The 15,203-nt window shown below is 38.0% G+C and overlaps 1 protein-coding gene across 5 annotated transcripts in view; it reads left to right on the plus strand.

The window, feature by feature from the left end:
• LOC122414241 (venom acid phosphatase Acph-1-like) overlaps window positions 1–15,203 on the plus strand; it is a 208,058-nt gene that overhangs the window by 144,298 nt on the left and 48,557 nt on the right. Inside the window, exons 7-8 of one of the 5 annotated variants that reach the window (XM_043425321.1) lie at window positions 13,033–13,243; window positions 13,376–14,502. The exons of the other annotated variants lie outside the window; for them this stretch is intronic. Of the exons in view, the coding sequence (XP_043281256.1) occupies window positions 13,033–13,212 (180 nt within the window). The 3' untranslated portion in view covers window positions 13,213–13,243; window positions 13,376–14,502. Of the gene's footprint in view, window positions 1–13,032; window positions 13,244–13,375; window positions 14,503–15,203 lie in introns of those variants that run through there. 5 annotated transcript variants of the gene reach the window in all.

Raw genomic sequence — 15,203 nt, forward strand, 5'->3', positions numbered from 1 at the left:
AAGCGTCTGGTAGACGGAACTGTAGTATTTGGTTTTCTGTGGCTATCGCGCATCCGCAGTGTTCGTTCATGATGGAGCCGTCGGTGTAAAGTTTAATATGTTTTGCATATGTGTCGTTTATCATTTTATTTATTGATATGTTATAGTCCTGTGTGGTGTCGCTGTTCGCGGAGCATGATTTTTTCTCTAAACTAAGGTCAATGTTGATGTTTAGTGTATCCCAGGGTGCAAGGGGGTGTGGCGTTCTAGGATGAGTTTCAGGGATGCTTAGATTGAGTTCGTTGGCTATTTCTTTCAGTCTTTTTGTGTATGGTCTGGGGATTTGTGGTTTCTCTTCATAGACTTGCTCTATTTCTTCGGTGTATTTTTGACTTGGTTGTTCGTTTTTTGCTGTTCTCTCTTTAGATGTGGGGGCGTATCTCAGCGTTAGTTCAGCTCTTCTTAGTTCCAGTGGAAGTTCGCCACTTTCGGCTAGGACGCTGGTATTTGGACTTGAGCGAAAAGCTCCTATCACTAGACTGAGTGCTGTCGTCTGAATTGGATTTAGGGTTTTTAATGTTCTTTTGGGGGCACTTCCATATATTATTGCGCCATAGTCAAGCTTGCTCCGTATTATGGCTTTATATGTGTTTAGGAGTATAGTTCTGTCCGAACCCCAGTTTTTGGAAGCCAGACATTTTATTACGTTGATCTTTTTACTACACTGTGTTTTTAGCTTTTTTATATGATGTTTCCATGTTAAGGTATCGTTTAGGGTAAGCCCTAAGATTTTCATTGCATTACTTCTGCGTAGGTTTGTGTTATTTAAAACAAGGATTTAAATTTCTTTCCGCTGGAGATCTTGAGAAGAGCATGAACTCTGTTTTTGATTCTGAGAATTTAAATCCCGACTTGTGTGACCATTTTGATATATTATTTAGATATTTTTGGATAATGTCCTGTATTGTACTGATATTTTTTCCCGAACAGTATACCGTCAAGTCATCTGCAAACAATAGGCATTTGCCTGGGGGTTCGATATTTCTGACAATATCATTTATGGCTATTAGGAACAGTTTTACACTAATAACCGAGCCTTGAGTGCCGAGAAAACTCCGTTTTCTATTTTTAGAGGCCTCGAGTAGTGTTCTCCTAGTCTTACCTGTATCTGCCTATTGTTTAGAAAATTTCTTACAAATGCTAGGACATGTCCTTTGTATCCGCTTTCCATTAGTATGGCAAGAATTCTAGTTTTCCATACCATTTCGAAGGCTTTTTCTATATCCATGGACACTACAATGGTGTGTAAATTGTTTGCGAATGCATCACAAATGAAAGATTGCAATTTCACAAGGTGGTCGGTCGTCGATCTATGTTCTCGGAAACCATTTTAAAGCGGTGTAAGCCAATTTTGTTTTTCTAGTGACCATTTTAGCCGGCGGTTTATTATTTTCTCTAATATTTTACACATGTTACATGTGAGGGCGATTGGCCTGTAGTTTTCTGCATATGTGGGGTTTTTCCCTGGTTTAGGTATTGGTATAACCGTTGCCAATTTCCACGCTGCGGGGAAGATATTGTTTGTCCAAATGATATTATAAACTTCTAGGAGGGCCTCGAGGCCTGTTTCTGGTAGTTTTTTTAATAGTATCCTTGGTATTCTGTCGGGACCTGGACTAGTATTTTTACATGATTTTAATGCTACCAATAGTTCTTCCATTTTAATTGTGCTATTTATGGGGTCTCCTTGATTTCTTGCGCTTGTCGGTCTACCGATTTCTTCTATTATGGCTTGTTCCATTTCCGCATTGTTTTCTGCTTTATATGCAGCGAAGTCTATAGAGTAGTTTTTGTCACTCGAGTTGGTTGCAAAGGTGTGTGCTAAGAGATTGGCTATGTCTTTCGGGTCGTTTTTTATGTGTCCTAGATTGTCTATCAAAAAGGGGGTCATGGCTGTGGATTTTGAGCCTTCCACGCTTTTGATTGCCTTCCATATTTTTTCTGATGGGGTGTTTCTGTTTAGGCAATTTACGTATTTAGCCCATGCTTCTTTTTTACTTGCTTTCATAATTTTTCTTGCAGCCGCTCTGGTTTTTTGTACTTAATTTTGAGGTCAGGTTTGGTATTTTTATGTCTTTTGTATAAGTTGAAGGCCTTTTTAGCTGTTTTTACTGCATTTTCGCATTTATCGTTCCACCAGGGGACGGAACGGGCTCGGTTGTTTTTTGCTGTTAGGTTTTTTGCTGGGATGGCAGAATCCGCCGCTTTTTTTATTAGTGTTTCGAAGGATTCGAGGACCGCGTCAATGTTTTTTATTTTTTCCCAGTTTGTTTTTGGCTTATCATTTGCGAGCAGGGACTCTATTGAGATCTTATAGTAATGCCAATCTGCTCTCTTCAGTTTCCAGGGTAGGTGCGGGGTTACTAGTATTGTTGTATTTATGTCGGTAAAGTTTATGTATATTGGGAAGTGATCACTACCATGAAGATCTTCTTCTGTGTACCAGGCTAGGCGATGGGATAGGCGTGCACTTACCACTGTGAGGTCAATTGTGCTTGTGTTACCTGTAGCAGTATTGAAGTATGTTGGGGCATCGTTGTTCAGAAGCACGAGGTCAGGATTGTTTAGCCATTTTTCTATCGTTTTTCCTCTTTTATCTGTTCTATTTGATCCCCATAGTAAGTTGTGTGCGTTAAAGTCTCCTAGTATTATAAAGGGTTTTGGTAGTTGTTCTATTAGGTCTTCAAGGTCGGTCTGTTTGACCTCGTAACTGTTTGGTAGATAGATGTTTAATATAGTTATTTTGCTTTTTACGGATATAGTAACTGCCACTACTTCAATTTCTTTTTGTATTTTAAGGGTTTCTGCTGAGATGTTATTTTTGACATATATTGCTACTCCTCCACTCGCTTTACCTGCATTTTCCCGGTTTTTGAAGTATTCGTTGTATCCTCTCAATTTGGCGCATTTTGTTGATTTGAAGTTTGTTTCTTGTAGACAGATGAGTTCAGGTATTTCCTTTTCTATAAGCACTAGTAAGCTTTCTATTCTCTCGTAGTAACTGTTCACATTCCATTGTAATATTTTCATTTTATTTCACTTTATCACTGGTGCTCACTGTGCTGCCATCAGAAAATTCTTCGTCAGTGGGCGTGTCGGACCATTTGCCTGTGTTTTGATCGGTTTCTCGTTTGAATTTTTTGATGATTCTAGTGAACTTTGCCTTCATTGCACGGTCTGTTAGTATCGGGTAGAGGTTTTCTAGCATTTGTGATATTATAAGGGCTTCGTTCTCGAGTTCTTTTGATACTTCGCTGAGGTTCAATTTTCCTTGAGCTTTTTCTAAGAAGTTTAATAGTTGCAGGTAGTTGAGAGGATATTTTTCTTGATGAGTCGCGATTTCGGCCTCGATTTCGAGGTGGGATGTTTCTTTTCCTTGATTCTCTGTCGTTGGGTCGGTTGTTTTCCTGGATTTCCTTTTTTGTTTTTGTGGGGCAGGGGGCTGGAAGCTATTTTCATTTTGCACGTCTTTGTTTTGTGTGGCGTGGGCTGGTGAATCTGGGTCAGATAGAGGTCTCTTTTGCCCTCTCACTGTTTCAGTTGCTTCTTGTAGTTCTTCTAATTCTTCCATTTGTGTTTCTGTGATCGGTTGTGATGGTACCTGCTTCGGTATCTGTGGGAGGTGGATGTATTTATCCTTTGTGGCATTTTCCATAGTATCTGACTTGGTGAGAGCAGGGCAGTCTTTTGCTATGTGGCCTTCGTTTTTACAATGATAACAGCCGGGGCTGTCAGTAGTGATATATATTGAGTAGGTAGTTTGATCGAAGTTGAGCTGGAAGGAGCCCGGTAGTTTGTCAACATCGTCTTGGTGAATATATACTTGGCGCCGAAAACTCATTATGTGTGCGTATTTTTGGTCGTTTCCTGCTACTCGAAGGAAAGTCATGGGTGAGTGGGTTTCAACGTTGAGTGATCGTAGTTTGTTTATTATCTCGCTATGTGGTATTATAGGTGGAACATTTGAGAGTACAATCCTCTTATTTCGAGTGATAAGCGGTCTGATAGGGAGCGGATTATTTTTGATCGTTATATGTTTGTGTTTGTCGACTAATTCTTCTGCTATGGCCTTGGTGCCTAGGTATACACATATTCTATTGTTTGAGATTCTTGAGATGAAACGTATTTGTTGCGGAGTGACTTTGTCAGCAATCGCATCAATATAATCTTTCAGTTGAGTTCCATTTAGGGCATCGACGATGACTGCTTGTTCTTTAGTCGGGAAGAGTTCGGTTCTGGTGGCTAGAGCGTATGTCTGGCTTGGTTGGGTGTTTGTGGTTTGGGAAGACATTTTGGTTGGGTTTTGCAGTCGGAGATTTTCGATGGAGTACTATTGCAGTTTGGGGAACGAGTAAACACTCGTTACCTCCTTGGGTTATTTTTTTTTCTCAACTAATTGTTTGTGGGACTGGCTTTAAACACTTTGCTCACTCTAAACCGCGGCACTAGCACTATTCGAACCTTACGTACACCGCTGTCGCGCATGAGGTAACGCGTCCGATCAGCTCGAGCGCTGTATAGAGACTCGTTCGTGCTGTTCGTTTTGTGAAAAATACGGATTATAAAGTGTCCAAAAATGAGGTAAGGGAATTTATTTCGTTTTTCAATACATAGAGGATAGCTTTAGTACGACATGGCACGCACGAGTGTTTTCATCAGCAGTCATGTTGGAAAACTGTCACTTCGCGAAGCGGCGCTCGGGAAGCGAGGCGCTCACTGCTGCTAACTCAATTTCGCTTCCCTAGATTGTCAAAGTTCTTGATTTTATTCAATTTTAATTAAACAAACGTTTTCTTGTTCAGAAAATTAATGCGGATCATTAGAGAAACGTATTTTGAACAATTTGGTGAAAATTTCAGATCGAAATCATTTAAATTTTTAAGAAAACTTTTCATTAAGAGATTGAGCGTGCACAGTGCGCATGCGCGATGACCTACATTCAACAGGCACGTGCAAGAACGTGACTTTCGGCAAATTAGTGAATAAAATCAAATAAAAATAATCTTATGGACAGAATTAATATAAAATAAAACAAAATAATGGGGAAAGTCATAAAATGAATTAAAATTGATCAAAAAACTGTTTTATTGAATTATATTAAATTCTTGCACATGCGCAGTGTGACTACAGCTCGACTCAGCCAATTGGGACCCACGCAGGGTAGTTGGCGCACCAATCAGAGAATTTAGAGTGGGGATCCCTGGTTCGAGATTAAGTCGCGCAGCGAATCAGAGAAAGGGACAAAGTCCAAACGAGTTATTATTATTATTTGCTTTGTTCGAGAGAGTATAAGAACCCGAGCGCAGAAGCACCGGGAGCCAGTCTGGTCTTGAATCTCACCACGCTAGACTCGCCAAAGAAACAACGCTCTCTGAGCACACAAAGAGCCAGTTTCGTCTCGAATCTTGGAGAGCTTGACTCGCATTCACATATATCAAACGCCAGTCTTGCCTCAGGATCTCGCCACGTAAACTCGCCAATAGAAACGAGAATAAAGAAACATAAAATTGTTCGCTCATTATAAAAATAGTTCTAAAAACAAAGAACAAAATAACATCGCTATTATCCCACTCAGAATTCAAAAATAACACCGTTCCTCTCTTACGCTAAGAAGGCCGGGTTCATTCGATTTCGTTTGAACTCAAGATTCTTAGGTGAGATTTTCCGATCTATCCAGGAGGGTCGGGACAGTTCGATTCCGTTCTGTCTCATGATTCCTGGCAGATTTCCAATCCTTTTTCAATCCAAGAGGGCCGTGGCCGTTCGATTTCGTTCGGTCACAAGATTCTTGGGTAGGACTCCTACCTTTCCATGCCAGAAGGGCCGGGACAGTTCGGGTTCGTTCTGTCTCAAGATCTCTGGGTGGATTCTGTTCCATCATCGAGTAATTGTTTTCTGAGTGGCAATCAAATTCATTAAAAATTATTAAAACCAAGCAAGTTTCTTTATTCTCAAGCGAGACGATTTCCAATCAGTTATTCTTCTTCAAATTATTCAAAACAAAAGCACTCACTAAAAATCATTAATTTGGATTATATCGAGCCTTTAGAGTGCAAAAGTAAATAAAAAACTTCAAAAAGTAAAAAAGGCACGCCAAGTATTAAAAGGTCGTGACCGTCGTTTTAAATGATTTTCTATATTCGCATTGTCAATAAATAAATTTTAAAAAATGTTTAACTGTGAAAAAATATGAGATCTATTGTAACATATACAGTGAATGAATTACGTTTCCTGTAGGAATTCTGAATTTTGGAAATAAAAAAAAATGAGATCATTTTCTAACGTAGCCAAGTACAGTGAATGAATTAAGGTTCTTGTGGAATTCATTCGTGTACACTTTTAGCCCTAATCCCTCACTTACTCAGAAAAATTTTCCATCAAACGTCACAGAGCAACAAAGGTTTCTCGAATGATTTTGCAATTATTAAGAGATTATCATCTGTTTTTATGCTAGCTCGGGTTATAAACTTAAAACAGTTTACGCGTACAAGTGCATGCATTGTATCTATACGATGAACTGCACAAATTCATTTTCAACATTACACACAAGCTTGGCGTGCATGGTTTTCAATCGGAAGCTCGGCGAAGGAATGCCTCATCCGTCCATATATTTGAAGAAAACTTGATGATCCTCTCATGTAATTGTTTTTTAATTTGCCATCCGTTTTCCATCAAACTATTTTATTGAGTAGTTCGACGTGAGATCCCGCGCTATGTACACAAAGAAAAATATCTATTCTTGATTAGTTTGACTGATAAATTCATTACTCCACATGTTTCGTATCCAACGCGTTTTCTTTTCTCAAATCAATGTTTACACAGCTTACTTCTTTGTTCATCCATTTCAATACTTGTGTAAATCATCCAATCATCTGCCCATTTGGTAAAAAAAAGAGTGTACGGACAAACGAGTGAAAGTGACGCGTGGATAAATTAAAATGCGTATGGGCATGAAAGAATGGCCGTATCTATCCGTACAAGATAAAGGCATATAAAGGGATTGATTGATTTCATTTCTTTATCCGTTCGTTTAATTGTTCAATTTTATCCACAAATTTCACCCATCTGTATTGTTCACCAAATCATTATATAACAGGGCCCCTCTTATTTTATTGGGGGATCGGTTTTTTTCACACTCGTTCATACAATTCTAATTAATTATTGTTTTCATGGTAAATTTGAACAATTGTCTCTTCCCGAGCTTCCGATTGAAAACCATGCACGCCAAGCTTGTGTGTAATGTTGAAAATGAATTTGTGCAGTTCATCGTATAGATACAATGCATGCACTTGTACGCGTAAACAGTTTTAAGTTTATAACCCGAGCTAGCATAAAAACAGATGATAATCTCTTAATAATTGCAAAATCATTCGAGAAACCTTTGTTGCTCTGTGACGTTTGATGGAAAATTTTTCTGAGTAAGTGAGGGATTAGGGCTAAAAGTGTACACGAATGAATTCCACAAGAACCTTAATTCATTCACTGTACTTGGCTACGTTAGAAAATGATCTCATTTTTTTTTATTTCCAAAATTCAGAATTCCTACAGGAAACGTAATTCATTCACTGTATATGTTACAATAGATCTCATATTTTTTCACAGTTAAACATTTTTTTAAATTTATTTATTGACAATGCGAATATAGAAAATCATTTAAAACGACGGTCACGACCTTTTAATACTTGGCGTGCCTTTTTTACTTTTTGAAGTTTAATATTTACTGATTTCACTTCTTTTTGCGAGACGTGACAACTATATAGGAATCGTATTTCATTCACTATATTTGTCAACTTCAGAAAACGATCTCATTTTTTTTTTATATTTTGAAGTTTTTTATTGATAATGCAAATATAGAAAATTAATGGAAACTACGGTCGCGACCTTTTAATAAATGGCGTTCTTTTTTAACTTTGTCAATTATTTTTTTTTCTAATTTAGCTTATTTTTTAGAGGCGTGACAATATTAACTTAAGAAAAAAAATACATTCCTCGTCTTCGACGAAAATTTTTAAAACGATTTGTTTCAAGTTGAGTGCTTTTCTCTATGTGCCAAAAGCAATCGACACAGCCAATTTTTCTATGTAGACGGACGAAAACTGTGCGGTTATGTTCATGTGAGTTGAAACCTTTTACAAGCAATAATGGTGACGATTTTGATTATCCATTCAGCAAATCGAATTTTCCAATGAAAGATTGGGAAATTCCTATGCAATGGGATGATATTTTCATTTTCTATTCCTTTTTTTGAAAAGCTCCACTTGTTTACTTGGAAAAATGATTTTTGAAACTATCTTCTTCTCATTCATGGATTCCATGTTGACATGGATACTGTCAATGGTTTGCAATGTCCAAGGAGATGTTTCCATGGTATTCAATGTCTAAGACCACAGCTTTATGGTTGTTGGTGTCCAGTGATATTTTTTCATGGTCTTCTGTGACGTCTGAACCTGCCTCGTCAATGTAAACGATTAAATCGCAGATCTAGATATCGATAACTATGAGGAAATATATCGTAAACCATTGCACCGTTTACCTAAATATCGGAAAATATAAAATTGTCGAATATATATTGAAAAATACGAAGGCATCCACCAAGACATCGAAAACCCTATAGTCGCCAAACTAGACATCGAAAACTATAGAAAAACTCACCACACTATCGGAAACTATGGAGCCGTTGACTTTCATATCGGGAACCATGGACAAATTCACCTTAACATCGAAAACTATGGAGCTATAGACCGGGATAGTGAAAACTATGAAGTCGTCAACCTAGTCCACGAAAACACTGGGAAAACATACCTGGACATTGAAAACTACGGAGCCGTTGATCTAGACCTCGAAAAGCATGAAAAAACATACCAGGACGACGAAAGCCATGGAGAAATATACCTAGCCATCGAAAACCATGGAGCTGTCGACGTAGACATCGAGAACAATAGAACCGTCGACCTAGACCATGAAAACTATGGAGAACCATAACCAAACATCGAAAACTATGGAATTGTTGACCTAGCATCAAAAGCCATGACGGAATATACCTGGACCACGAAAACCATAAAGGAACATACGTAGACATTTAAAACTATGAAGAAATATACCTGGACATCCAAAACCATGGAGGAATATACCTAGACATTGAAAAATACGTAGACACATACCTAGACATCGAAAAGTATGAAGTCGTCGACCTAGATCACGGAAATGATGAAGAAATATACCTAGAGAACAAAAACTATGGAAACTCAGACCTAGCCATCGAAAACTGTGGAACCATCAATTTAGACCACGAAAACCATGGAGAAACATACCCAGACATCGAAAACCATGGAGGAATATACCTGAACCACGAAAACCATGATGAAACATGCCTAAACATTAAAAACCATGAAGGAACATGGTTTTCGTGGTCCTTCATACTTGGTCATTGAAAACTGTGGAGCCGTCGACCTCGACTGCGAAAACCATGAAGAAACATACCTAGACCACGAACACCATGGAAGAATCTACGTAGACCACGAAAACCATAGAGAAACATATCTATACATCGAAAACCATGGAGGAATATACCTGGACCACGAAAACCATGTAGGAACATATCCAGACATCGAAAACCATGAAGGAATATACCTAGACATCAAAACCCATGGAGGAATTATCCTAGACTACGAAAACCATGAAGAAACATGCCTAGACATTGAAAACCATGGAGGAATATACCTAGACATCGAAACCCATGGAGGAATTATCCTCAACCACGAAAACCCGAGAGAAACATACCTGGACATCGAAAACTGTGGAGCCGTCGACCTCGACTACGAACACCATGAAGAAACATACCTAGACCACGAAAACCATGGACGAATCTACCTACACCGAAACAACCATGGAGGAATATACCTGGATGACGAAAACCATGAAGGAACATGCCTAGACATTGAAAACCATGAAGAAACGTACCTAGACCACGAAAACCATGGAGGATTGTACCTAGACCATGAAAACCATGGAGAAACATATCCATACATCGAAAACCATGGAGGAATATACCTGGACCATGAAAACCATGAAGGAACACGTCTAGACATTGAAAACCATGAAGGAATATACCTGGACATCAAAACCCATGGAGAAATTATCCTAGACCACGAAAATCATGGAGAAACATACCTAGACATCGAAAACTGTGGAACCGTCGACCTCGACCGCGAAAACCATGAAGAGACATACTTAGACCACGAAAACCATGGAGAAATATACCTTAGACATCAAGTACTATGGAGAAATACACCTGGACATTTAAAACTATGGAGAAATACACCTGCACATCAGAAACCATAGAGGAATATACCTAGACATCGAAACCCATAAAGGAATTATACGAGACCACGAAAACTATGGAGAAACATACCTGGACATTGAAACCTGTGGAGCCGTCAACCTCGATCGCGAAAACCATGGAGGAATATACCTGGACCATGAAAACCATGAAGGAACACGTCTAGACATTGAAAACCATGAAGGAATATACCTGGACATCAAAACCCATGGAGAAATTATCCTAGACCACGAAAATCATGGAGAAACATACCTAGACATCGAAAACTGTGGAACCGTCGACCTCGACCGCGAAAACCATGAAGAGACATACTTAGACCACGAAAACCATGGAGAAATATACCTTAGACATCAAGTACTATGGAGAAATACACCTGGACATTTAAAACTATGGAGAAATACACCTGCACATCAGAAACCATAGAGGAATATACCTAGACATCGAAATCCATAAAGGAATTATACGAGACCACGAAAACTATGGAGAAACATACCTGGACATTGAAACCTGTGGAGCCGTCAACCTCGATCGCGAAAACCATGGAGGAATATACCTAGACATCGAAATTCATGGAGGAATTATCCGAAACCATGAAAACCATGGAGAAACATACCTGGACATCGAAAACTAAGGAGCCGCCGACCCAGACCTCGGTAACCATGAAAAAACATACCTAGACGACGAAAGCCATGGAGGAATATATCTGGACATAAAAAACTATGGAGTCGTCCACCTAGAAATCGAAAATCGCGATAGAATGTACCTAAACCTAGTCCTCCAAAACCCATGAGCTATCGCCCTAGACATCCTCGAAAAATCCAGCGGCGTCGACCAGAATTTTATATTTTTTTATTTTTATTATTTATTATTTAATGTTATTCGTATTATTCAATTTTTTTATTTTATTATAATATTATCATTTTATATTATATATTGTATAATATAATATATATATTATATTATACATTAATTATAATAAAATATTTATTATAATAATATTTTATTATTAATTAATATTAATAAATAAAATATATATTATATAATTATATACATATTTTATGCGCAAACCAGGAGCTGGTATTGCCCCCGCTGTGCGCCCATTCTCTGTCTCTCTCGCTCGGCGACGCAGAAGGAGAGGGGGTAGCCGCGTTCAGCGTAGTGCGTGACGTAGAGTGTGACAAAAGTAAGAAATCGTGCAAAGGACGTAAGTCCAAATGTAAACAAGCGTAACTTACGCCCCTCTGTCTCTAAGAAAATGAAAATCCCGAAATGATGGATTTTAAATCCCTAACGTTACATATCTCAGGATTTACTGGACGGATTTACTTGCAACAAAGACCAATGGAAAGAGAAAAATCGAAAAAAAATCGTCACAAATTTTCAAGTTCTTTTATGAAATGGTTTATTTGTGAGAGCCATTTGAAAATTCTGTGACGTCATAAAACCGGCATATTCGCGTATATAAGAGTAGCGGCAGGGCTCGCGCTGGCTTTTCTTTTGCGCTGCAGTTTTTCCTTTTAATACTTGGCGTCGAGCCGCTACCGCGTCTCTTGATTATAATATAATTCTAATTTATAATAAATTTTGTGAAGCGTAAAAAATCTTTAAAAAAAAAACAATACTTTCCAACTTCCATTTTCCAATCTCCTTTCACTTTTACACCCATTCTTCCATCTCTCTTTTCCAAATCCCTCTACAAACCCGTTTCCCGCTGCAGACCTTCCCCACTACAGACTCTTCTCTGATGCAGACCCTTGCCCGCTGCAGATCTTGCCCCGCTGTGGATCATTTTTCCCATCCTCTTGCTCTCTCACATTCATCTTCCATCTCTCTTCTGTACCTGGCAGCCCCCTCTACAGACCCCCCCCCCAGCAGCCCCCCCCCCGAGATCCCGGGGTTAGAACCCGCTTAGCCCCTATACTGTATACGTGAAGAATGTGGGGACTAACGGGGCAGAGATTGATGACGAACTGGGATCGTACGTAATAGTGGAAGACCCGATTTTTAATTAATGGTGAAATATTCTCGCGTTAATATACGAAAAACGTGAGTCGAAGTAAAAATACTTTGGTTTGCGGCTCTCGTACATCGAATTTATTGACTTCACTAAAAAAAAATGATTACCACATGAATTGCAGAAAATTTCCTGTAGTTTATTCTGTTACATTCCCACTTTAACCGTAAAATGGGTCAGAAATGAGATATTCCCGAAAAACACAATTTGTACGCCATTTTTTAAAAACGGCGGCGTGAGCACCAAAGGTACGAGGTGGCAAAGTGAAAATTTGAAAAGAGGAGATCAAAATCTATAGTCACCAATTTTCAAAACTCCCAATAAAACTTTCCGGGTAAAACTACCAAATGGCTGGACTACATACACAGCAATGTAAGCAGGTCCAAATTATTTTCTGGCTATATGAAATAGCTACAATTTCTATATCACTATTCATTGCACCAGTTGCTTGGAAAAGAGAAATGACTATTTTCATTCAAAGTTATTTTGAAAAACTTTAATCCAATGCGCTTCAAAAAGATTTAGATCAATTTTAATTGCGAACAATTCTGACAGTTTCGTGTACTCCATCAACTGATTGACAAAAAGTCTTGCGATAATCGATCCACCTGATTTATCTTTGTTCTCTCCATTTATACAGATTTTTCAAAAAAATTTGGCAACCGAGGAACCTTATTCATTGGCAGTGCCAGATTGTGGAATAATTTGTCCACTTGACAAGTTTGTTCGTCTAATGGAGCCTGTCATTGTTGAAAATTATGATGCAGATTGCAGAGTAGATGATCCACATTATGCGATACCACCTCAACCCCCTGCCTAATTCTGTTTCTCTGCCGAGTTAATACATACAGGTACTCTGCGCTTTATGCCACTTTTTTCTGCCTATTTACTGAATCTGCCATACTGAAAAGGCTGGCTGGTGTTAGAATTATATTTAAAACACCAAATTTTTGTTGTTGATAATTTATTTAACGTTTCAATAGGTGTGTTCGTCGACTATGAATCGTGGACAATTGGAGCATAAAAAAAGAAATACATATAGCAATGAAACATTGTGAGCAAACGACTTCACACCGCTGCATGCGTCGCTTCAAGCTGCTTATGATGTAAGGAGCAAGTATGATACAACTCGAAAAACGTGGATTCTACGTTGAAAATTATAACCATCTCAAATTTATTCAAATACAACAATATCGCTATTATAAAACAATATTATGATTTCGCGATTAGATTACCGACTCATGAAATATTATTTTTTCGCGTTGTTATAAACGTCTCAGCGACAAGAGAGTCCCAAAAGATACGAAAACGAGGCGGTTTATTGTACAAAAATCAATAAATAAGTTTCGAATTTAATGGATTGTAATTTCCTGTGTTTTTTTTCGATAAGAAAATGGATTTATTTCACTTTGTATTCGCTGTGATCACGTTTTTTCCACGAGCTTTTTATTTTTACGTAGCACGTCGCGCTGTGAAACAAAAAATTTAAAAACATTTCAAAAATTAATGTAAGCGATGTTTCTTGAAATAAATTAATTTAAAAATCGAATTGAATTTGCAGCGTCTTGGAAAAAAATCGCTTTTTGAGGCTGAATTTTCTTTAATTAAATGTAACGTAACGTTCTTGCCGACTCGGCCTGAACGCCACCACGCTTTCGAGCTACTTTAATAAAAATCAGCAGGTATGAAAGAAACGCGAGGACGCGGAATTTAAATTTTTGAAAAATTTACCAATTCGGGTTTATTCAATTTTTACCGATTTTCAAATAGCAATTCATTTTAGTCTTATTATCGTGACATATTTGCGATCGCGTTCGCCGATCTCTGGAATTATGTTGCGCTCGCCGATGTGATAAATCATTTTTCAATTACGCAATTTTTGCTCGTTTCCAAAACAAAAATTAAAAATTTCGATAATTCGAAAAGGTTTTGATTTTATACAATAAACAAAATGTGTGAAGTAATTTAGTATGCGAGCTATATATTGATCTAGCCTCCGTGTATGGAGATGGCTATGGATTTGGTTGCTATGGAGAAAAGTAACAGATCGAATATGGAATTGATTTGTAACAGACGCATGTGAATCAAAATAAAGTTATGTTCTTTTCAATTGATCTCTAATATTTATTATTAATCCGACCATCCTTACAAATCAGAAGTGGGATTCGGGAATAAATTTGAGAAAAAAAAAATATTGCGTCAGTCTCAGCGTTACATCGATAACGATTTTTACGTCAATTAATCGTATCGATCGAACACGTACGGAGAAGAACGTATTATTCTTAAGAAAGTGAAGTAAATCAACGAATATTTCATACGGATATACAAGTTGCGTGATTATTAATGAATTGAAAGCGACGATCGTTTGGTTCAAGATTGATTTTTTATTTAAAAATTGAGTGAGTGTACGCATTTGCATATTATAGTGATCAATAGCGTACTTCATTTACATGCTATGGATCCGAAGAAAATAACGGTGAACCAATTCAAAGCCGAATTAGAGAGACGAGGGCTACCGACCAATGGCACGAAGAAAGATTTTATTTCAAGGTTGGATGCTGATGACCCGAGCGGTGAGTGGATGAATAATATGGAAAATTTATGTGACACTCCAACCGGGAACATTGACCAAATTGAAATTGATGTAAACGATAATACGTTAGAAAATCGGTATCGTAATAGAGAACTTGAATTAGAGCGACGTAATAATGAATTATTGAGACGAGAGTTGGAAATTATGCGACGCGAGAATGAAATTCTAAGACGTGCTACACCGACACCTGAAGAAGGAACGCAACGGAAAGAAAACAT

Source organism: Venturia canescens, chromosome 7 (genome assembly GCF_019457755.1).
Source record: "Venturia canescens isolate UGA chromosome 7, ASM1945775v1, whole genome shotgun sequence".
NCBI lineage: Eukaryota > Metazoa > Arthropoda > Insecta > Hymenoptera > Ichneumonidae > Venturia > Venturia canescens.